The sequence below is a fragment of the Diadema setosum genome, chromosome 1 (assembly GCF_964275005.1).
Source record: "Diadema setosum chromosome 1, eeDiaSeto1, whole genome shotgun sequence".
Taxonomy (NCBI): Eukaryota; Metazoa; Echinodermata; class Echinoidea; order Diadematoida; family Diadematidae; genus Diadema; species Diadema setosum.
Window position 1 is genome coordinate 33653035 of NC_092685.1, and position 24818 is coordinate 33677852.

General features: G+C 39.0%; 1 protein-coding gene across 3 annotated transcripts in view; it reads left to right on the forward strand.

Moving 5' to 3' along the window:
• The window catches only part of LOC140235642 (Fanconi anemia group M protein homolog), a 387390-nt gene that overhangs the window by 122149 nt on the left and 240423 nt on the right, over positions 1 to 24818 (forward strand). For 2 of the 3 annotated variants that reach the window (XM_072315655.1, XM_072315669.1), the window contains exons 11-12: positions 5924 to 6167; positions 6717 to 6871. In XM_072315655.1, coding sequence (XP_072171756.1) covers positions 5924 to 6167; positions 6717 to 6871 — 399 coding nt within the window. The remainder of the gene's footprint in view (positions 1 to 5923; positions 6168 to 6716; positions 6872 to 24818) is intronic. The other variant, XM_072315661.1, reaches the window with a different exon arrangement.

The following is a 24818-nucleotide window of genomic DNA, read 5'->3' on the forward strand; positions in this document are numbered from 1 at the left end:
AATTTTGTGGACAGCATATCTAAAAAACTGTAAGAGGTATCCTAATAAAACTTGGCATGTATATGTATGAGTGGGCGAAGTTGTGCCTATCAACATTTGGGGCGCACATGCTCAAGGTCAAATGCTCAAAATGTCACTATTTCCCCTATATCTAAGCAATGCCAGGAGGTATTTTCTTAAAACTTGGTGTATACATGAACTACCAAATAAAGATTCCCCAGAGAGAGTTTTTGGTCATGAGGTCAAAGGTCAAGAGTCAAAGGTCAAGTGAAAATGTTAAAATTTCACTTTTTTCTCCATCTAACAAATATTTCAAGGTATCTTCATGGAACTTAGTATATACAGTCAAACTCGGATACCTCGAACTCGGATAAGCCGAATATCACTTACCTCGGGGGCAAAATGAAAGTTCCGATTGTTCCGATGGAGTTTCCGTGTATTAAAATTAGCGTTGCTCGAAAAAAATAACTCGAAGTTCGGTTACCTCGAAGGGAAATCTAATGTCCCGATCTTAATTAACTTATTGTTTTTCCCAGCATGTTGCTCGAATCGAAATTGCAAACATCACTCAGCATCTCCGATTAAGCGCGCGTGAACAGCGAAGACATGCAAATGTTTTCACACTCGATTGTAAATATTCTGAGACCAGAACAATCGCGCGCCCAAGAAGAAATACCCGATACACAGCTGACAAGGAAAATCCCCAACACCTACCGAACACACGTACATGGTATGCACATAGCACCCGTGCCAATGGAGTGCTTTACGATAGCACTACGCGCTGCCCCATCATTTGCTTTTCTTTAACCACTGTGTTTTGATTTTTGATGGAGACAGTCATACCGTGCGCGTAGATTTCTCAGCCGTCGGGGCGCACCTGCTTACGTTGACAGTTATATCTTTGCCATTAATCACGCTCCACTGTGAAAACATCAATATCTCTCGTAGTGCCTTTTTTTAAACTATTTTTTTTTTTGCCTTTCACGAAGTTTACTTCCCCGAGAACGCAAGCACTGAAACTTTTTTTTTCCAGCAATGCGATTATGAAAATCTGGAAGTATAGGCCGATCACAATGAAGAATAGAATACACAGGGCTCCGCACTAAGTTTTATCGGGCCACCAATATCATTGATTTTTATTTTCTGGTGGTCGAAGGTAAAATCTGGTGACCAAAAAAAAAAAAAAAAAAAATCAGGAAAAACATAAGAAAAACTAAATCGGTCCTACTAAACATAGACAAATTAATATTAAGCATTATTGAAGTGATACAGATGCCCATGTCTAAAACAAATGAATAGAAAATTCAATCATCTTACTCTGTGTTTAAAGATTTGACAAATAGGCGTAGAGATTATTTAAAAAGTTGATGCCCATTATATTGAGGAGGTCAAAACTTACGTTTGAAATGAGAAAATGGGAACATTTGCTGACATTTGTTAGCATCCGACATTTGTTTTAGCATTGTAAAAAGCCGAAAGTTACCGTTATTCATTTTTAAATGTAAGAGCAAACAACCGACATTCATTTTAGAATCTTACGGAGCTGAATACTATCCTAATCCATTTCCAAACGTGAAAGCAAACATCCGCTATTTGTTTTAGCATCTAACTGAGCGGATTAATACCATTAATCATTTCCAAATGTTAAAGCAACAATCTGTTATTTATTTTTGCATCGTACGGAGCAGAATATTACCGTTATTCATTTCAAACATCAGACATTTATTTCATTATCGAACGGAGCTGAATGTTACTGCTGTCCACTTCCGAAAGTGAAATGAATCATCTGACAATTTTTTATCATCGCACGGAGCCGAATGTTACTGTTTTTCATCTTTGAACGTCAAGTCAGACATCAGACATTTTGGACCATGAAACGTATAGCTGAATGTTACTGATATTTATTTCGAAATGTACCGTAGCAAATATCCAATATCTTTTATCATCGTATGGGGCAGAATGTTACTGCTGTTCACTTCCAAACATGCCAAACGTAAAAGCAATCATTCGACATGTATTTTTAGCATCTTCCGGAGCTGAATGCTATTGACATTTACTTTCGAACGTAAAAGCACACATACGGCATAAGTTATCAGCGTACGATACGGAGTTGAATATTATTGTTATTCACTTAAGAACATCAAAGCAAACATTCAACATTTATTTTAGCATCTTCCGGAGCTAAATGTTATTGCAATTTACTTTCGAACGTAAAAGCAAACATCCAGCATTTATTTCATCATTGTCAGGAGTTGAATATTACTGTTACTCTTTTCCGAACGTCAAAGCAAACATCAAACATTAATTTTACCATTAAATGCAGCTGAATGTTAATACTGTTATTCATTTCGAAATCTAAAAGCAAACATCAGACAGTTATTCTAGCATCATATGGACATGATGGAGCAGAATATTACTGCTATTTTCTTCCGAACATAAAAACGATCATCTGACATCTATTTTAGCATCTTCCGGAGCCGAATGCTATTGCTATTTACTTCCGAAAGTATAAGGAAACATCCGACATTTATTTAACCATCGTACGGAGTTGAATGTTATTGTTTTTCATTTCCGAACGTCATAGCAAAAATTCGACATTTATTTCAGCATCTTCCGGAGCCGAATGTTATCCTTATTCATTTCCGAACGCAAAATCAAATATCTAACATTAGTTTTAGCACCATACGGAGCTGAGTCTTATCGTTATTCATTTCCAAAAGTATGAGCAAACATCCGACATTTATTTTAGTATCATACCGAGTCGAATATTACCGTCATTCATTTCCACAATTAAACGCAAACCCTGACATTTATTTTAGCATCTTACGTAGCCGATTGTTACCGCTGTTCATTTTCAAAAGTAAAGGCAAACATCCGATTTTTTTTTTTTTTTTTTTTTTTTTTTTTTGGTGGCGCGATCGGGCCACCAAAATCTTTATTTCTGAAATTTTGATTTCATTTCCGATTTTCACTCAATTCATTCATATAAAAGTTGATTCAATTCAAATTGACAAGCATGCAAACAATCAGTAGGCACTATAACAGACATGTTGAACATCGATAAACGTCGAACATCGATAAACATCGGATAAGTCGAAGAAAATTCGACGTACGCGTACCTCGAAATTCGCGTACGTCGAACCATTTTCTTCAGTCCCGACGAATTCGAGGTATCCGAGTTTGACTGTATGTGACCCTGCACCTCAAAACAAACACAAAGTCGCCTGACATGAATTTTTAGTTAAGACCATATTCTGAAAGAGCAGACTTTAAGCTTTAAAATGATGTATAACTCAAATCAAATGGCCTCTCCTAACCTATCTAAATATTGGAAAGAAAGCACAAACTCAGGAAAAGTGTGAACTGAGAAGAGAGGCTGTGAAGTACAGTGTCTATTCAAGCGCTTAATCTTTACCAAACCGTGCTGGCTGTGCGATGAATGGGACAAAAAACAGGAAGTAAACCACCAGAGTAACAACAATGAAGGAATTATTAGATTAAACTGAAATTAAGCATGCCTCATTAACACATTCTGCCCATAATTAATGCCAACGTTCAAAGCGGTAGCACTATCCTTTCAAAAGTAATTAGAGTTGAAAGTGAAGAGTGTGGACAAGGTTTTTCAGAAATGAAAAAGGGACTCTAAAGACACACCTAATCACACTATTCTACCAAAAATGTTCGAGATAAACTGCTAAAAAAACACACTTTCCTACCCGTTTTAATGTACCAAATTTTAGCATAATGTAAAAGAAGACCCGCTCTTTCAGAAAATATGAAAAAGTCAAGTTCGGCTAGGTTGACCCATTTCACTTATTTCCAGTCCTCACGCAAAATCATTGTGTGCGACTTTATGTTCGTTTTGAGGTGCACGGTCACATATACATGTATTGACTGACAGTGATCATGTAGGGAATTTACGGGTCATGGGTCTAAGGTCAGGGGTCAAAGGTCAAGGTCAACTCATCAAAATGTCATTATTTCTCTCTTATCTGTGCAACGCCTGCAGGATTTTTTCTTGAAACTTGGTGTATGCATGTATTACCCAATACAGATTCTCTTGGAAGTTTCTTGCCAAAAGGTCAAAGGTGAAGTGAAAGTGCTAAATTTCACTTCTTCTTCAAACTTATAAAAGGGTCAAAAGTTCAATACAAATCCTCAAATCCCCAAATACCTGCACTCTTAGACAGTATAGCCATTCATCCAAATAAACCTAGTTCAAGAAAAGTGAACACTGAATGCATTTGTGACAAACCTGTCATTTTAATATTTTGCCAGTTATATGAAACTGTCATCACACATTGTCAAAACATTGTGCTATAGACCTATTCAGAGAACCATGCATTATGGCGGAGGCATACCAGTCGCCATAGCGACATTTCTAGTTTTCTTTTCTGTCTTTCCTCTTCCTTTCCCGCTCTCATTCTCTCTCTCTCTCTCTATTTCTTTTTCCAACTCTCTCAATCTCTCTCTTTTTCTATCTCAGCTTTCATTTTCTGATTTCTCTCCCACATTTCATTGTTTCTGAACTTCGGGCTCTCTTCTTGACAGACCAGTGTTGTACCACCACTGAAGGATAACTGACGGATAAAATGCGATTAATACGTTTGGGTACAGACATCATTAGAAGACTGTAAATCTTCTTATTGATGATACTCATACTCGAATCTATGCCTTTGCTGTATGTCCTTTGTCTGCATGTGAGGATATGCACACAGTGCACACTTGAAGGGAGTTAGGGCAAAAAAGAAGCGAACCTGTGAGTGCAAAATTGGTTCTTACTCGTAAGGTTGCAAAACGTTGCAGGCAAATTTGGTATCGATCTAAAAAGCATGGACTGTAAGAATGGCCATCATGGTTTATCCAGCGCAGAAAACGATGGTAATGTCGGCCATCTTTGTGTACAGCAAAGAAAAATACTGCTTTTGCACCATTATCTTAAGTTTGTGTTTCATCTGAAATCACTTTCGACAAAAATAAGAATTTGACTGTAAATTCTGTGATTGCTTAAAATAACTATTTTGAATCAACAATGCTTAAATAATAATAATAATAATAATTGCATTTATATGGTGCTTCATACTGACGTTTCTAAGCGCACTTTTGCTACTCATACAAATAGACTAGAAACACAATAGCATTAACAAAATCAGCGTTAACAGTAACAAAAGAAGAAGAAAGAAAAGAAAAGAAAAGGAAAGAAAAATACATTAAAGGGGCATTCCAGACGATTTTCATAGTTTCACATCATATAGTACATGAATCAACAGCTCCATGTATAGATTTGTGGAATTTATTGTGGTTCTTGAGCAGAGAAACAATACTTTGAAAAAACTTGAACAAATTACACTGAACAAGGATGATGACAAAGAGCCTCACATATTTCAGAAATGTAATGGCAGTGTGATTCCATTACAATACCGCTTGCTTGCAAATTCACCTGTGTATAATCTATGCATGCCTACTTCTTTTGTTCTGTTTCCTTGAGCCCCAACTCGCGCATTCTTATGGTGACTCTGCCACGTCATCATCCTTGTTCATTGCAGTTTGTTATAAATTTCGAAAATAATCTTATTCTTCATCCCAATTTTCATAAATTATGAAACTCTGTCCTCAATATAACTAATTCATAGTTGTTAAAATGTAAAAATCTGAAAATCATCCAGAGGTCTCCTTGAAGTGGAATTTGAAGTGGATTGAACAACCCGTTTGGCAAAAAATAAAACCTTTAATTACCGGGAGCTTGCATTTTACATGTTGTGTACCTGGTAGTCACAATTAAGTGTCTTTTATAAAAAAAAAATACCCACTTAAAATCAATTTCAAGAAATAAACTTGAAATAGATCAAGAACAGATGATAGTATTTTCACTGAACTTGAATTAAATGACAACCTTGTTAAATCTTTATATGTTCCTTTTAAGATTTATGATCGCAGCCAGTACAGCAAGAAAGGAATTCATACAGCACTCCAGGGAAATAGCAAGTCCTTACACCTGTACCCGTGCAGCCCAAGAATGATCCCCCAGGGCCTCAACCCTGCCCCTCACAAGATGAACATTGTGGTAGAGCAGTATCTGAGGCAGAGCAAGAGCAAGCAACCAGCAGCAGCAAAAGCATCAAGCAGACAGAAGTCCAGCCCTGATATCACAAAGTACTTGAAAGGAGGTTCGTAAGAACTGATATTTAAAAATACATATTTTTTTTTAATCACCCATGTACAAAGATCAGCTGTGCTAATATATCCATTTTTGGGTGGTGTATTATGCTCCTCTGTTGGGACTACATTCACACTTGAAATCATTGCATGAATAAAAACTTAATGTTAAGAGAATTTATTACATACGTGTGCCTCCAAATAGGGACTTAAATTGTACATGTTCGTATTCTTCTTGAAAACCCCTTGATGAGTATTCACCAAACTTGGCAGGTAGCATCCCTAGGGGGATAGGATCTCTTTTTCTACTGTTTTATTACCTGTATGTGAACACTACACAAAAAGTTATGGAATTCACAAGACATTTCACCAGCATGTTCTGTAGCTTAACAAATAGAAACTTCTCCACTATTCTGATCAATCCAAAAACCGCATTTCATAAATATACATTCACGACCCTCTGTACTTAAATAAATCATCTTACTGGAAGGAAATGATGTGTAATCAAGCCCATATGTTCTACCCACAAACTGACTCACTCTTCCGAATTGTGTATGCAGTAAAACAAGATCCTGGGGAAGATGTGTTTCTGTCATCAGAGGAGTTGGCCTACTGGAACCTAAACTTCAAACTGGACAGTTTAGAACAGCTGCAATCACCAAAACAATCACACTTTCTGTCTTTCAAGAAACCTGGAGGAATAGAGGTAAGCTCGGTAAGTGGCAAATGCTCGCCAAGTTTCTATACACCAACTTTCTATTAGCTGTGCTTACTTTAGGCAATTACATTTAGGGCAGATATTAGGATATCTGTGTGCTGTGTCAGCTTACTCATTTTAACTGTTTGTATGTCATATTCACATTTTGAAACAAAGTATTGTTGTTGATGAAACAAAAAATATTTTAGTGTGCAAATTTGCCGAAGAAGCATAAGCTCTGTCTTTACACTTTTAAACTCAAGTCTGTATTTAGGCAGTGCTTCTCACATAAGCTGATTATGTGAAAAGAATGTTCTTCATGAATGTATGTATGTTCTATCAAACAATGACTTTGTGCATTACCACCAACAGGTATTAAATACATGTACTAGTGATAATGGTTCAGTGCAGTTTATTCATTTTAAAGAGAAAGAAAGAAAGATACAGCATAGCTCTTAATCATTATACATTTCATTCATATAAAGCATGCAATTCAAAACGAAGAATGGTAGTAAGCAAATAATCAACGTTGGTGAAGGTGATGGGACAAACTATCACTTCCAAGGTGATCTGGATGTAGCTATCTTTCCGAAGCGCAGCTGAGGAAAGATAGCGTACACATTCAGATCGCCAAGGAAGTTCAATTCAATTCAATTCAATTCAATTTATTCATTTCATGAAATCACATATAAAATATTTACATAAATGTGTGAGTCAAAGGAGGAAATCACGCAAAAGCCCAGGGCTTGGAAGTGGAGATTCCCTTTACAATATAGTTTAAAATCACAGTTTTGAATGAAACATATATATATATCAAAATAGAACTTAGATTAGAGACCGTTACAAAATCAACAATATATTATGATGGAAACAGGAAACAGGAAACAAAACAACGACTGAACTAATACAATATATTACAATACAATACAATACAAAACAAAACAAACATGCAGGGTATTTGTCAAAGGTTTGTATGGGAATTGCACAATTTTCATCATTCATTCATATATAGCAAACAATCAGTACAGATTAAGAAAAAGCTGCTTATATTGAGCCATAAAAAGATTCAATGTGTTAGCAGTTTTCAGTTTTATGCTTAACATATTCCACAACTTAGCCCCTTTGTACTTTATTGAGTTGGATTGACTAATTTTCAGACGATAAAATGGTGAAACATAACATTGTTTATTTCTAGTATTGAAAGAATGTTTCTTGGCATGAGTAGAAAAATAATCATTAAATATATCTGGCAAAACTGAGCGAACATATTTATACATAAAAATACCAAGTTTGAATGAAATTCTGTCTCGAAAATTTAACGTTTGCAAGTCCTTAAATAATGGAGGGGTGTGGGCAAGATTGAGGGAATTTGTACAAAGGCGAATGGCTTTCTTTTGGAGGACCGTTAGCCGATCTAATTGTCTCTGGCTGGTCCCTGACCAGACGAGATTACAATAGTCTAAGTACGGCAAGATAAAGGCATTGTAAAGCATTAACAGTGTATTTTTCGGGATTAACGAGCGAAGCTTGAACATCATACCAAGTGCAACACTTATCTTTCCGTGGACATAATTTATATGGTTATTCCAGGACAACTTTTCGTCAATATACACCCCTAAAAGATTTATTGTGGCAACCTTTTCAATTTCATTATTACCAATTTTTATAGAAAAGTTTGGATAAAATTGTATCTGTCTTCTGGAAGATTGAAAAATCACATATTTTTCTTTTTACTAATATTCATTTGTAGTTTATTTGCCTTGAACCAGTTGCATAAGGATTGCACTTCTTCATTAACAATTTGGTTAAGCATTTTCTGATCAGAATGTGAATATATAATATTAATATCATCAGCATAAATTACAAAACGAAAAACTTTCGATGAATTGATAACATCGTTGACATAAATCAAAAAGAGAAGAGGGCCAAGGATACTACCTTGGGGCACGCCATGAGATACGGGCATGAGGTCCGACTTAGCACCGTTGAAGCTGGTGTATTGTTGTCGTCCACTCAAGTAATCAACAAACCAAGAATGAGGTACACCACGAATACCGTAGTGTTCTAGCTTGTGCAAGAGTATGTTATGGTCCAGTGAGTCAAACGCTTTGCTCAGGTCAATGTACATAGCCAAAGGAATTTCTTTTTTTTTCGAGGGATAAAATGACTTGTTCCAAGGTGTGTAACAATGCTGATTCTGTCGAAGAGGAGGGCCGAAAACCAAATTGTTCTTTTATGAGAAAGTCATTTTCAGACAAATACTTATACAATCGTTTCTATACAATGCGTTCAATTATTTTGGAAAAAGTTGGAAGAAGAGAAATTGGTCTATAATTTTCTATCAAAAATTTATTATTCTTCTTATAAACAGGAATTACCTTTGCAAGTTTGAGGGAGTCTGGGACCTTACCTGAGCATAGCGATTGATTGAATATAAAAGCCAGGGGACGAGCAATATAATGAATAATTTGTTTTACAAATTTAGGACTAAGACCATCATGACCACATGAAATCTTACAATTCATGTCTTTCACAATTTCAACTATTTCCGACTCATTGGTAGGACAGAAGAAAGTGGAAACTGATGTTTTCGAGCTCAAATAATCTGTAAAATGCTTCGGACAGCTTTGAATGTTTTCTGAGATTGAGACTCCTACATTTGCAAAATACTGGTTGAAAACATTTGCTATTTCTTTATGATTTTCAATTTTTTGACCACAACGTTCAATAAAAGGTGGCAATACAGATTTGCTACTTCTCCCCAAAATCTCATTTACAATTTTCCATGTTTTACAAAGGTTTGATCTATTTCTTTCAATCAAGTTAGCATAATAAAGTCATAATAAAGTGATAGTTTATCTCATTGCCTGAAACTTAAAGTTGATTATTTCCTTTATATTCCACATCTAGGGTCCTAGAAATTCCGATTTTATTCCACATCTGAAACCGTTTTAGCTGTCTTTAGGTATCCTTAGGGCTTAGGCTAGTTTACTTTAGACGTGTGCGCGTACTTATGACAAAACAATGAATTTGCTGCGCGCACCGCGCGGCACCAAAGTGAAAGTGCGTTGCACTGTGGACTATCAAGTGACCTAGTTAAATGATAGTCCACAGTGCAACGCACTTTTATTTCGCGCATACTCATCTCGAGTTAGGACTGTATGGACTGAAGAGATCAGCGAAACAAAAGGGACTATCAACATAGAGTGTAACAAACTTTTCTTCTCAGGTGATGTGATGGGCAAAACTACGCTTTATCACATGATCAGCTCTTGACCAATCCTATTGCAAGATTCTTAGTATGTGGAATATAATACTTCTTACATCATCTGACTATGTGAAATATATATTTGTCATAATTGTCTGTACTGCACAATGTGTGAATGACTGAAAACAAGACTTTAAGGTGAAATAAAATGTACATCATCGGGGTTCTCGCCAGGAATTTGACAGGTATGAACATAAATGAACTATATTGATGTGCAGGGCAAAGTATTAGAAGTGCAAAAGACTTTGTAATGTTCAATACAACTTAGATAAATCCCCGCTAAAATGCCACTAAATGAGACATTTTCACCAAGGTGTAATAAGCATTGTGAGAGGCATATTCTCAAAGAAAACACGCAAAATTCCATACCTTGTATTGGCAGCAGTTTGTATATAGGAAATGAAAGAGAGGTCTGTGGTGAAGGTTTCTTGGATAATGCAGGGTATCATCTGGTTACTGCGTAAGCATTAGTATAGCTCCTTTCTTGCCTGCCAGACTGTTGATTAACTGTTCATAATGATTGATATCCTCATAAGTCCATTCTCACTTACAGAGATGAGTTGAGATTGACAGATAGGGATAGTCTTCTGTTGATAAGCATAATCTCATCATAGCTATTATCTGGAGATTTTTACCAATAAACCATTTGTGTGGCACTCTGTCAAAATGAGTCGTAAGTGGCACGGAGAGTTTTCCTGTAGTAAGCCAAAAATGAAGGGGAAGCATTACTCGGGTCAAAAAAAAATTAATACGGATTCCGATTCTTTGATGTTTTGTCTATCTGTACAGAAAATTTCATTGTGACAATATGAGTAAAAGTGTATCCCAAATCATGGTTTTTCTGAGACAGTTTTTTTCGCTTACAATTTTTAGCTCACCTGAGCCAAAGGCTCAAGTGAGCTATTGCGATCGCCCTTCGTCCGTCGTGCGGCGTCCGTCGTCCGTCGTGCGTAAACTTTTACATTTTTATCTTCTTCTTGAAAACCCCAAGACCGATTTTCATCAAACTTGGCAGGTAGCATCCCTAGGGGGTTAGGAACTCAATTTGTTAAAATGGGCACCATGCCCCACCCAGGGGGCCCCCAGGGGGCCCAAACCCCCCCCCCCCCCCAAAATTAAGGAATCTGTAAAAATCTTCTTCTCTAAAACCAGAAGTGATAGAGCTAAGTTAATACTATGAGTTAGTACATTAATGACTGTAGTTTCAAGTTTGTTCATGGCAGAATCAGGGGTGCCCCCCTTGGGACCCAGGGGAGGGGAATGAGGAGGGGTCCTAATGGGGCCTAAATTGTACATATTTATCTTCTTCTTGAGAACCCCATGACCCATTTTCACCAAACTTGGCAGGTAGCATCCCTAAGGGGTTAGGATCTCAATTTGTTAAAATGGGCACCATGCCCCACCCAGGGGGCCCCCAGGGGGGGCCCACACCCCCAAAATGAAGGAATCTTTAAAAATCTTCTCTAGAATCAGAAGTTATAGAGCTAAGATAATACTATGAGTGAGTACATTAATGACTGTAGTTTCAAGTTTGTTCATAGCAAATCCAGGGGTGCCCCTCTTGGGGGCAGGGGGGGGGGGGGGGGGTTGGGAAGGTCCAAATGGGGGCCTGAATTGTACATTTTCATCTTCTTCCTGAAAACCTCATGATGGATTTTCGTCAAACTTGGCAGGTAGCATCCCTAGGGGGTCAGGATCTCAATTTATCAAAATGGGCACCATGCCCCACCCAGAGGGCCCCAGGGGGCCCCCAATCCCCCCAAATTAAGGAATCTTTAAAAATTTCGGCCCTTATTGTACATTTTCATCTTCTACTTGAGAAGCCTGGTCAAATTTTAGTAGAGCTGTGAATGATTTAGATTAGTGACTGCGTGAAAGGTGAACTTGCGATACTCGGGTGAGCGCTAGACCCGCGGGTCTCTTGTTTTATCCCTCGTCTTTGCGTTGCGTTTCGAACCTATTGTTCTTGCCCGATCGAGACTCCGCCCCTGTTGTTAGGGCGTATGCTAATGAGCCACTGCTCGTGACCCCATCAAAGACAAAAAGCATGGTGCCCGCGGCGGCGGTGAGGGCTTTAGATTGCGCAATACCGGTGAGCTGAGCAAGACTGCATGACCAGCGATGTGCGTTTGAAATGATACACGCACCACTTTTCATGAAGTTGTAAGATGTGACGCTAAAATGGCGCTAAAAAAAATTAGATACAACTTAGAATCACGCTGCAAAATTTCTGATACTTTATAACTGGGCTAATACGTGATGTAGCGAACTTGCAAACTCTCCGTGTGTGTACCTTGAAACCTTGAACAATGAAAGGTGAGCTTCATGCTATCAACAGGTAGATAATCAAGTAACCATCATTCTTTCTTTGTCATTGATAGCAGGAAGTGACGTAATGGAGCAATAGTGCCGTAGAATCGGCATTATGTCTACTAATTTGAAAAAGACAAAAGAACCACAGTCAGGGACGCTAACTTACTTTATCTCGTACAAGCTATCGTTACTATTAAAGTTAAAGGGGGCCTTTATGAAGTGTTAAAGGTAGGGGATACCTTTTACAGAACTCCCAAAATGCAGCAAAACATTAAATATGAACCTCAGGGGACTTGTTTAGGCCACTGCTTAGAAATTTGGAAGTCAACAGTTATCTACAATTTGAATAATGCACAAAACTCAACTACTCAGTAGTTCTGTGTGTCAGCCACACTTAAGCCTTTTTGTTGCAGTCTTCTGTATTTTTTATCTATAAACACAAATCTAAAAGTATAAGAGCTGATGTAATAACATATAGAGTGTGTGGCAAGAATGTATATAGAAATGTTTGTAAGTTTTGATGAACTTTATTCACAAAATATACATGATGGACACACATGCAGTGCAAGGGTCTGCAAAGGTAGCCTAGTAATGTACTGGAATTTACGGTGAGCCCCGAAAAGAATTCAATTCAAAATCTAACGGTCAATAAAAATGTACTAGATGTTACCTTCCACTTTCAATACTTTATGGGAGTTTCTAAAATGATACTCTCTTCAACATACCACTGTATTTATACAACTCTTCATTTAAGGCATGCAAATGGGATTCCCTACCTTTAAAGGTGATCGTGAATCAGTTCTGGCTACAAGCCTTTATTTAATAGCATACTAAGCTTTTCATCGTTTACCTCCCTATAAAAGGCGGGAATACACCCTTTTTTGCAATCATCCGTACTTGATAATAGAGTGCTACACTTTACCCTTTTTTTTTTTCATCTTTCCATCTACCAAGACCAAGTTCATTAAAAAAAAAACAGATTCTTATCATAACGTACGGTAGTGTTTCATGGATGTATACATTTGTGGGTCATCTCTACATGTATAGTAGCATTTGTTGTTGTTTTTATATAGCGTTTCCTAGTAAGTACCTTTAGCGAAAACCTGACTAAATGTTCATCAAGGAGGGAAGGGGACTTCAATTTCAAGGTAGTGTATCTTATAGAAATCAAATAACATGTAAATGAAACATAATACATCCGCATGACTGATTGTAATATCTAACTTAAGATATTGAGCATGATCACCTGCATTTATTTATTTCTTAAGCTTTGCCTCTTTTTAGCTCACCTGAGCCAAAGGCTCAAGTGAGCTGTTGCGATTGCTCTTCATCCAGCGTCTGGCGGCCGTCGTCCGTCGTGCGTCAACTTTTTACATTTTCATCTTCTTCTTGAGAACCCCTTGACCGATTTTCACCAAACTTGGCAGGTAGCATCCCTAGGGGGATAGGATCTCAATTTGTTCAAGTGGGCACCATACCCCACCTGGGGGGCCCCCAGAGGGACCCAAACCCCCAAATTTAAGGAATCTTAAAAGATCTTCTTCTCTAGAACAAGAAGTGATAGAGCTAAATTAATACTGTGAGTTAGTACATTAATGACTGTAGTTTCAAGTTTGTTCATGGCAGAATCAGGGGTGCCCCCCTTGGGACCCAGGGGAGGGGTGGGGAGGGGTCCTAATGGGGCCCAAATTGTACATTTTCATATTTTTTTTTGCAAATGCCATGACGAATTTTCACCAAACTTGGCAGGTAGCATCCCTAGGGGGACCAGAATCTCATTCCCATCAAATGGGCACCATGCCCAAACTGGGGGGTCCTAGGGGGCCTAAATTGTGGCCTGAATTGTAAATTTTCATCTTTTTCTTGAAAACCCCCACAATGAATTTTCTCCAAACTTGGCAGGTAGCATCCCTAGGGGGATAGATGGGCACCATGCCCCACCTTGGGGCCCCCAGGGCCCCCCCCCCCCCCCCAAGTAAGGAGTCTTTAAAGATTTCCTCTAGAACCAGAAGTGATTGAGCTTAGTTAATACAATGAGTCAGTATATTGATGACTGTTGTTTCAAGTTTGTTCATGGCAGATTCAGGGGTGCCCCCCCCCCCCCCCCCCCCCCCCGGGACCCAAGGGAGTGGGGTGGGATGGGTCCAAATGGTAATGTAAATTGTACATGTTTATCATCGTTGAAAACCCCTTGATTAGTATTCACTTAACTTGACAGGTAGCATGCCAGGGGGTTAATATCTCAATTTGTTCAACAGGGCACCATGCTCCCCTTAGGGGACCCAAGGGGGCCTAATTCCCCCCCCCCCCCCCCCCCCACATGAAGGAATATTTACAGTTCTTCGCTAGAACTAGAAGTGATAAAGCAAAATTACTTGTTACAGTATTGATGACTGTAGTTCCAAGTTTGTTAATTGCAGATCCAGGGCTGCCCCCCCCCCCCTCGACTCGGAGGTGGGGGGGGGGGGGACCTAAATTTTCATCTGGCTGAAAACAACAGTGATTTTTACCAAACTTGGCAAGTAGCATTCCTATGGAGATAGGATCTCAAAGTGTTTGAATGGGCACCATGCTTTCCTTGGGGGCCCCAGGGGGTCCAAACCTCCTTAATTAAGGAATATTCAATAATATTCTTCTCTAGAATCAAAAGTGGTAGGGCTTTAAGGACATTCCTCAGTTAAAGTAAAGTCCATGTCATTTTCTTCAAACTTTCCATACCGTAACTTTGACCCATCCGAAGTTCTATGGGACTTTGAAGAATATGACTAATCTGCCGTCCTGTACCAAAATGATAGCGTTACAGGATCAAGACCATGATTGACAACAAAATCTGGAATGACAAACTAAAATCCCCATAATTCTTTCAAAATCCACATTATTTTCTCCAAATTTGCAAGAATTGCAGAAAAAAGGTACCCACAACTAGGAAAAGGTTTTAAAGTTAGGGTTTACACTCTCATTCTTGAGTAAGCAGCGCCCTCACGCAGCAGAAAACACCAAAATCTCTCAAATCCTTCTCATCGACATTTTCTGTTAGGGGTGAGCTAGAGGACAAGGTTCATAAAACTTATGCTGTACATTCAAATCCCATGTCATTTTCAGGAAACTTGACCAAATTGAAGAAGGCTTACTAATTCCAGAAAAATGATAAAAGGTGGGGGTTCATGTGCTTGTTTTTGTGCTAGCAGTGCCCCATGCAACAAGTCCCCAAAATCTGGTCAGGAACCTAGGGATGCCCTGACAGGGAGGGTTCATAAAACTTATGCTGTATATTCAAAACCCATGTCATTTTCACGAAACTTGACCAAATTGTAGAAGAAGGGTTATTTGATACAGAACAATTGTAAAAATGAGGGGTTCATGTACTCGTTTTAGTGCTAGCAGAGCCTCCTTGTGACAGAAATCATCGTAGAAAGACCCCCAAATCTGGTCAGGAACCAATGCAGGGATATACCCTGGTAGGATGCATGAATCAAAAATTAATATCTGAATGGTGAAAGTGATAAATACTTGTTTGATAATACTTTTGTGACCTTGTATTTTGTAACCAAAAATATTTAAAAAAAACAATATTTTATATCAGTAATGACAAGTTTAGATCTTAGATTTTAACAGAGATACTCATATTGTTTTAGTTGTTAGACCTAAAGATGAAATGTGTGTCACATGTCTGTTTTGTTGTTGTTGTTGTTGTTTTTTTGTTTTTTTTTAACAACTAGTCTAGTAGACTGGTAGTCCCCGACTATGGCCTATATAGCACTCGACTTTACCATGTTGATGAACAGATAATGAACTGCATTTCACAAAACAGATCTATGGATTGAAAATGGAAACAGCTCAGTTCCACTTCCAAGCTTCCTGATTCCATCGATCAGTGTTATGACCATGTACAGTGTATATACGGCTCGGACCGCTGAACTTTGCGTAGTACGTACAGATTGTAACGCATACCGTCGGCACGCGTGCCGAGTGAGGCCGCCCAGTGCGGCCATGGTGGGGAGCTGTCGGGTATCCGTACGTACCACATACACTCTAGCTCGATCTACTAGCAGCTGCTCAGCTCAGCTAGCTCAGCTTGATCATCACTCGTGCGTGTGCTTCTACGCTCTTTGTTACGTCACTGCCAACCTGCGCAACTAGGATGCGCACAAACTCAACTGAGGAATGTCCTTAAGTTTTTGTTTTTTTCCAGACTGCATAATCCCACATTGTATAGAAAATTAAAGTACAGTGTACTTGGCAGGTATTTTTACCAGTGTGATGTAATATGCTAATGGACACCAGCTCTCAAAGCTACCCCCAACCACAAGTTTCTAATGTTCTCAGGTAAGAGTCTGCAAGAATGCATAGAAGGTGAACTTGCAATACTAATGTGAGTGCGAGACCCCTGGGTCTCTTGTTTATATAGCAGGTTCTCATAACATTTAAAAATCGTGAAGTTCTGCTAAAATTCTGCTATCGCACAATTTATAGTATTACATTCGGCACTTGAAAATTGGTCGGGTGACGCTTAGTGTTTGAAAATCACGCGATGATACATGGCACTTTGTTCGTTAGTTTGCGTCTTTTCACTCCAAAGCATTTTGACAATGATTAAAGAGGTATCTATCTATCTGAAAGAAAAAAAGACAAACAAACAAAAAACTTTATTGATGGTTTACAGAAGCGATCATCAGTTCGGTGAAGATTAGTCTAATGAAGTCATGAATTCACTTTATACATCACGGCTTGGGTGAACTATGACATTGATGAGGTAACCATATCTTTTTATTTTCATAGTTGAAACGAATTCTTAACATTCAAAACAAAAATACTTTACACCACTTTTCAAAAGCTCAGAAGATGCAATGAGTCAATAATTCCGCAAAGATTGCATACAGCAATCTTTACTGACTTAACAAGTTTTCTATATAGATCTATCAGTTCTCCTATTATGATGGCATTCCGATAACTTTGACTGCATATTGAATTCGTACCGAGCAACATTCGAAACAGCTATTACTTTTAAAGTTCAATTAATGAACGAGTCTGTGGGATTCATAACCAACATTCGTAGTTGTAACCACACAGTAACATACACTGCTGATAACAGGTGAAAAATGCCAATGACTATAATAGCGATTTATAACGCAAATCAAATATATAGGATACCTATTTGATGAAAATGACACATGGATTGACTACTGTTTCAAGCAGATTGAAGTAAAAAAGAAATGGAATATACTTCTAATGATAATAATAATAATGATAATGATACAGTGCTTTACAACGCATTTCACTGTATTTAGCAATATTTGGTTGCGTTTCTTTGCGCTTTACGGATGGAAAATAAAAGGCAGATGGATGCTATCAAGGGCCAACACACAATAATTTAAATATTTTTGAAGTACGGTGTAATGTTTTTAGGATACGTTTTGAAACTTTGAATCAAAGTATATGTACATCAGTATTCGGATTAACTCGGAAGATTAATGCTTTGGTGATCATTCGCGGCAGAGAATCCGCTTCATCATCCGTTTGATCATATGTTCCTTCTATTTTTACGAATAAACCAAATCTCTTTGTGAACGTTGGTTGTAACCATAGTGATTGGCATTCTACAGCTTTCACATTTTGTATTATAGTAGATGTGGCTCCGCATATTTCTTGAATATATGAGATATACTTACCTCAAGAAATTACAAGTGACCTAAGCACAGCTTCTGGCAAATTTCTTGAAGTCATTTAATTGCCATGCTTGTTCTTTATGCGAAAAATATCACAGGTGAGTATAATTCATTGAAGTTCAGTATGTTTGTACTTTTTGTGGTTGTTGTTCTGTATTTTTATTCAAAACATCACCTGTCTATTATCTTATTTTGATCATGAAGATATGCCGACTGTTAGAATGTGGAGTATGTATTGGTAAACTTGATTTCTCCTGCCAGTAGACAAACTAATTTCTGGTTTATTCCTGATTGAAACGGAAATGAAATCGAGAGCGAAGTGTATGGCGACTTCCAGCTAATTTCATTTAGTTCTTTACAGTACCTGATATATATTATGTAGTGCCTAATGGACACAATTCTTTAGCGCATAAGTTATTGTACAACTTGCGGGAATGAAGATACGTCTTAATGATTGTCTTCCATGAAATAAAAAGATCTTGTCTCCTTGCCAGGATTTCAGCTTCTTATATTTCAAGATAGCTGATTTTCTTTCCGCTATCTGGAAAAATAGGAAGCTGAACATACGATGTAATCAAAAAGCGAGGCACATCCTCATAAATAAAAACAGGAGTACTGAGACATAATGAAAGAAACAGAAACGTTAACCTGAAAATGGTATGAGGCTAGACAATCTTCTTTAGAATCAGAAGTTATAGAGCTAAGATAATACTATGAGTGAGTACATTAATGACAATAAAGTTTGTTCATAGCAGATCCAGGGGTGCCCCTCTTGGGGGCAGGGGGGGGGGGGGGTTGGTGGGAAGGTCCAAATGGGGGCCTGAATTGTACATATATTTTTCATCTTCTTCCTGAAAATCTCACGATGGATTTTCGTCAAACTTGGCAGGTAGCATCCCTAGGGGGTCGGGATCTCAATTTATCAAAATGGGCTCCATGCCCCACCCATAGGGCCCCAGGGGGCCCCAATCCCCCCAAATCAAGGAATCTTAAACAATTTGGGCCCTTATTATACATTTTCATCTTCTGCTTGAGAAATGCCTGGTCAAATTTTAGTAGAGCTGTGAATAATTTAGATTAGTGACTGTGTGAAAGGTGAACTTGCGATACTCAGGTGAGCGCTAGACCCGCGGGTCTCTTGTTTCTGTTTCTATTGTTTGTGAGAATAAAAACTTACCGCAAACTACACCGCAGCTGACACACAACGCATACCGATTCATTCGTACAGCGGCACAGACACAAACGCACTGAAGTTTACATTCAGGCTACCGTATTGGTCAGAATCGTTAATAATAGACCTGTCCTGTGATTGGATAATTATCTCGCACATCCAAGCTGTCGCCTTTCACGGTAGTGCGTGCGATGGAGCGTTAACGCCGTCGCTAAGCAGGACTGTTGTATTGTTTCGTCCGGGAAAAGAAACAGGTTGTGAGCTTGAACATATCCTGAACTTTGAGAATGATTTTCTCTGTTTTTTAGAAAATGGACGGACATCATTAGCATAGTTTATACTCTTTTTTTAAGATTTCTAGGAATGCAGAAGTGGGATGTATTATATATCATTGTGAAGCTAAGAGTCTGTAAAATTCAAGTATAGGCATAACTACAATTTCATTTTTTGCGACTTATGACTCATTTCGACAGAGCGAATCATATTTCACTGTGACAATTAGCCATCTCATGTGACCACTGCGTCATGTGTTGTGATCACAGGAAGTCATTGTTGTTGTTGTTTTTTTTTTCTTGCCGTAAACTTGACCACATGTACTCCAGAGGCGTGAAAAGTGAAATATTGCACAATCCGTGTTTGCTCACACCGCTCATGAATACACACAGAGTGAGTACTTTCGGGCCATCATTGTCGCCGTTTTTCTAGGCATGGTTTGGCAGTAGTTACACCAAGGAAATATACCTCCTTGAATTTCTTTATTTTGATGGTTTGTTAATCCAAAAATGAAATAAGATTCCTTATTCTGGAGATTTGTTAGTCTGTAAATGAAATAAAGTATGTTAATCAGAAAATAAAAAATAGTCTACTGTAAATGAACATTGGAATAATAGAACTGATTACATTTTCGGATTAATGAACCTTTTTTTTTCAATTCTTTTTTTCAGTTTAACTTATTTTCAGTGGAATAAAACTAACCTTTGTGTAATTCAGCAGATAAAATAGTTTCATTAGCAATGGTTGGTGATACAGTGCTCACCGCTTAATCGGGAGGGGTTGGGAGACAAGTTTTTCTCCTGTTTGAGCAGTGCTCCTGCTCAAGTGATGGCTGGTATTGGCCCGTGCAAGCCACACAACATGAAGTCTATTATGTGGGCATTACACTAAACCATGCATGGTCAACAAACCCGCCGATAACCACAGCAAAAAATGCATGCACGCTACGACACGCAGACATAAAACGGCGATAAGAAAAGTCACAGCAGTCTCATAATTTTGGCAAATGCATCATCGGAACAAACCTTCATTCGGTTGATCCCTTTACCTCTTCAAAGTTCAAAGTAACATACCAAGTCATGATGCCTACCCTGCTAATTGCAGGGAAAGAGGCAGCTATATGCTAACTTCCACATGCTGTTAAACATGTTTCACAACATGCACATTAACCACAACACTGATTGCTAGCGACAATCGTACAAACACATTTTCTCATATTCACACCCCTTGTTATGTTGTGACACACACGAACACTGCATGCATGTATACTATGCACAAACAGGGAGAGTATTGGCCCCACGCCTCGCGGGGAAAGTGACTCCGTATCACACTGAAGTGGTTGTACAGTGCATGAGTAGAAGCTGACGCTCGATAAGACCACCTCTGCGCTACATCTCACTGTCTAATGGCAAATGTTTAGACTACAGTTGGCATAATCTATCGAGAACTGGGTAGAAAATAATCTTTCTGGTAAGGAAATTGAATTCCTGCAATTATTTTTAAGGATTTACTTATCAATTTTTTTTTAGGCATTAATACACAGACAATGGAAGTGTTTAAGCCAGATTTTCCTTATAAAACGGTTCGTGGTGCCTATCAACTCTAACTAGGCTGGGGGGGGGGGGCCTTCGAGACCCCCCATCGACGTTCCGCACGATGTATCGCTATCGCGAAAAGCTATCGCCGCGACATTTCATGACTTTTTTCTTTTGAGTCTCCCGCATCTTTTGACACCAAATTTGCGATGCCCGGGCGCGCGGTTCCCAAGTTGCGCATAAATATGTACGTGCATGTCAGACCAAAAATTGCTCAAAAACGTTAATTCGTGTACAATTTCAATGCAAACTGTGCTTACAGGCAAATTTCATAAAAGCATGATTATTTTGGGGTTTTATTGAGTAAAATCAATTAATAACATATTTTCTTGTTCAGAACAATGTCGCGGACAATGAAAAACATAAAGTCGAAAAAACAAAGAAATACATAAATTCAAAAAACAATAAAATACTTTAAAAAGAATTTTTGTTCTGATAGCACAATTTTTTTCTCTTACATTTGCTTAGGACACTAAAAAAGAGTATTAACACAAAAAATGTGCCTGTTTTGAGCTTTATTTAGTGATTTATACCAAATTGTCTTATTTCATGCATCATTATGCATGAATTAGCATAATTTAGCATAAATGATAATTCTTCTTAAAATCAACTTCATGGTACTTTAGATTACGTCATAGGCAACGTGTGTGCCAATTTTCGTCGCGACCGCGCGGTCGACGGCCGAGATCTGGAGGGGGGCTTGGGAGGCCCCCCACCTGAATTAATAGCCTGGCCTAGTTAGGGTTAAGCGGTGGAAATACCATGTAAAAAATTTGTTACATCAAGTTTTTTTGCACTTGGGCGGGGCTTCCACTAAAGCAATTCCCGATTAACAGGTGAGCACTGTATTACTGATGCTGGTGTTTAAAAAAAGAAAAAAACAGCTTGCTGAGCAGATGCACAGTTTCCTTCTTTCGATTCCCTTCTCCCCTGTCATTCCTTCTTTTTTTTTCTCCTCCTATGAATGATGAACAAAAAAGGTTATGCTGCAACATCCGTATGGGTTATGTTATGCTCCTTTCAAATTCTAGCTGTTCAGCTCACCTGAACCGAAGGCTCAAGTGAGATATTGCGATTGCTCTTCGTCCAGCATCAGGCGTCTGGCATCGGTTGTGCATAAACTTTTTACATTTTCATCTTCTTGAAAACCCCATTACCAATTTTCACTAAACTTGGCAGGTAGCATCCCTAGGGATATTACGTCAGTTTGTTCAAATGGGCACCATGCCCCACCTGGGGATCCCAGGGGGCCCCAACCCCCCAATATTAAGGAGTCTCAAAGAAATAATCTTCTCTAGAACTAGAAGTAATAGAGCTAGGTTAGTACTATGAATTAGTACATTGATGACTCTAGTTTTAAGTTTGTTCATGGCAGGGTGCTCCCCTTGGGACTCAAGGAAGAGAGGTGAAAGGGGTCCTAATGGGGGTCTAACTTGTACATTTTCATCTTCTTGAAAACCCCACAATAGATTTTCACCAAACTTGGCAAGTAGCATTCCTAGGGGGATAGGATTTTGATTCCTTTAGATGGGTACCCTGCCCCACCTTGGGGCCCCCAGGGGGCCCACCCCACCCCCCCCCCCTTTCCAATTGAGGAATCTTTAACTGGAAATAATAGAGCTAAGTTATTACAATGAGTTAGTATAGTGTTGTCTATTTTTCAAGTTTTTTCAACTTAGGGACCCATGGGATAGGATGGGATGGGTCCAAAATGCGAGCCTAAATTGTTCATTTTCATCTTCTTCTTAAAAACAGCATAATGGATTTTCACCAAACTTGATAAGTACACTGTAGCATTCCTAGGTGGATAGGATCTCAATGTGTTCAAATTGGCGCCATGCTCTCCTTGGGGGACCCAGGGGGCCCAAGCCTCCTAAATCAAGGAATATTCAATATTATTACCCATATCAGGCATCTGAGCTGTGGTTCTTTGATTGTATTCCCCTCGTCTTACGCGCGGGGTTACGCGCCAGCAGGGAGAAGAGGAGGAAATTTTCCATATTCCCCGCTTTGAGAAACGCCTACAGGATTTGCGTGTTAAAAATGAGGGCAATATAGCATCCAAGCACTTGAGCTCCCAGTGAGAAAAATTTGCTGTTGATGATAGTTTCTCGCGGAGTACTGTAGTTTCGCGACGAAGGGCAAATTCCCATAGGTTAACACGTAAAACTAAACAGCAATCGCTGTTAAGGTGTGAGCTGGCTGTTTCTACATGCGCCGCATACCCACATTTCGCGACAGAGGGCAAATTCCCATAATATGTTTTTAAAAAGGGACGATCCCTGCACCTGTGTGAGTTAGCTGTTATACGTGCCTGAGCTGTGTATAGGGATGCAGCGCACAGTGTGGTGCAGAGCTCAAGCTGGCGCCAAGTGGAAAATTATTAGAATTTACGTTGTAATGATTTATTTTGCTGTTCAAGATGCCTGAAATGGGTAACAATAATGATATGGACTGTCTACTTTCGGGGGATATGACATTAATTGCCCTCACTAGAATTGTATGTGCGCTCATCACGAGCGCTAAGCGCAAAGTTCCTTGTGGCCAGGGTCCAGGGCCCTTAAGCGGGCCCTGGAAGCTCTAGGGTTGTAGATGCTCTCTCGTGCTATCTAAGGCTTATTTTTCAACATACGATGACACTAAGTAATCATTTCAAGCGGGAGACACAGAGCCAGGGCGGGAGAAATTAAATCTCAAGCGGGAGAACGGGAGATTTTGCAAAAATGGGCTTTCAGCGGGAGAGTTGGAGTCTCTGAATTCCCATAGCTTAACACGTAAAAACAGAGGACGATCCCTGTGCCTGTGTGAGTTGGCTGTTGCACGCAGTGTGTTGTAGAGCTTGAGCTAGCGCCGAGTGAAATACTAGTACAGTGAATTGGAAAGTTGTAAAAAGTTACACTGTAATGATTTATTTTCCTGCTCAAGATGCCTGAAATGGGTAATAATAATGATATGGACTGTCTACTTTCGGGGGATACGACATTAATTGCCCTCACTAGAATTGTATTGCCCTCGTCTTTGACTCGGGCAATACAATTCTAGTTCAGGCAATAAATGTTGTATCCCCCTCACGGGCAGTCTATATTATATTAATATTCTTCTCTGGAATCAGATGTGATTTTTTCCCTCAACTGCATAGTCCAACATTGTACTTGGCAGGTAATTTTACCTGTGATGGAATATGCAAATGGACACCTTGTTCCCAGTTCTCAAAGTTGCCCCTGCCCCAAGTTTCCAGTGCTCTCAGATAGGAGTCTGCAAGAATGCATGGAAAGTGAAGTTACGATACTCGGGTGAGCGCGAGACCCCGGGGTCTCTTGTTTTTCTGGCCAGATAATCAGACAGGGAAAAGCCACAGGGCAGAGAGTCCGAACTTTGTCCAAACTTCAAACTTGACAGGGCATGCTCACGCATGGTATTACACCTGACGGCAAGTTTTACACTTGACGGTGATTGTTTCTTCAAAGCTTACCCTTGTCAAGGTTGTCATGGGTGATGTATACTGGCGAGATCCCTGATCATGCTACTAAGTACATGAGGTCAAATGCAACACTTCTTTGATAGAGACCAGAGCCTCCTCAAAATATAAGAATTTTGTGCACCCCTCTGCAATAGGTAATGCCAGTCTGATAAAGTCTGGAGGTATCAAACATCGTATTTGACTTATAATATGACTGAC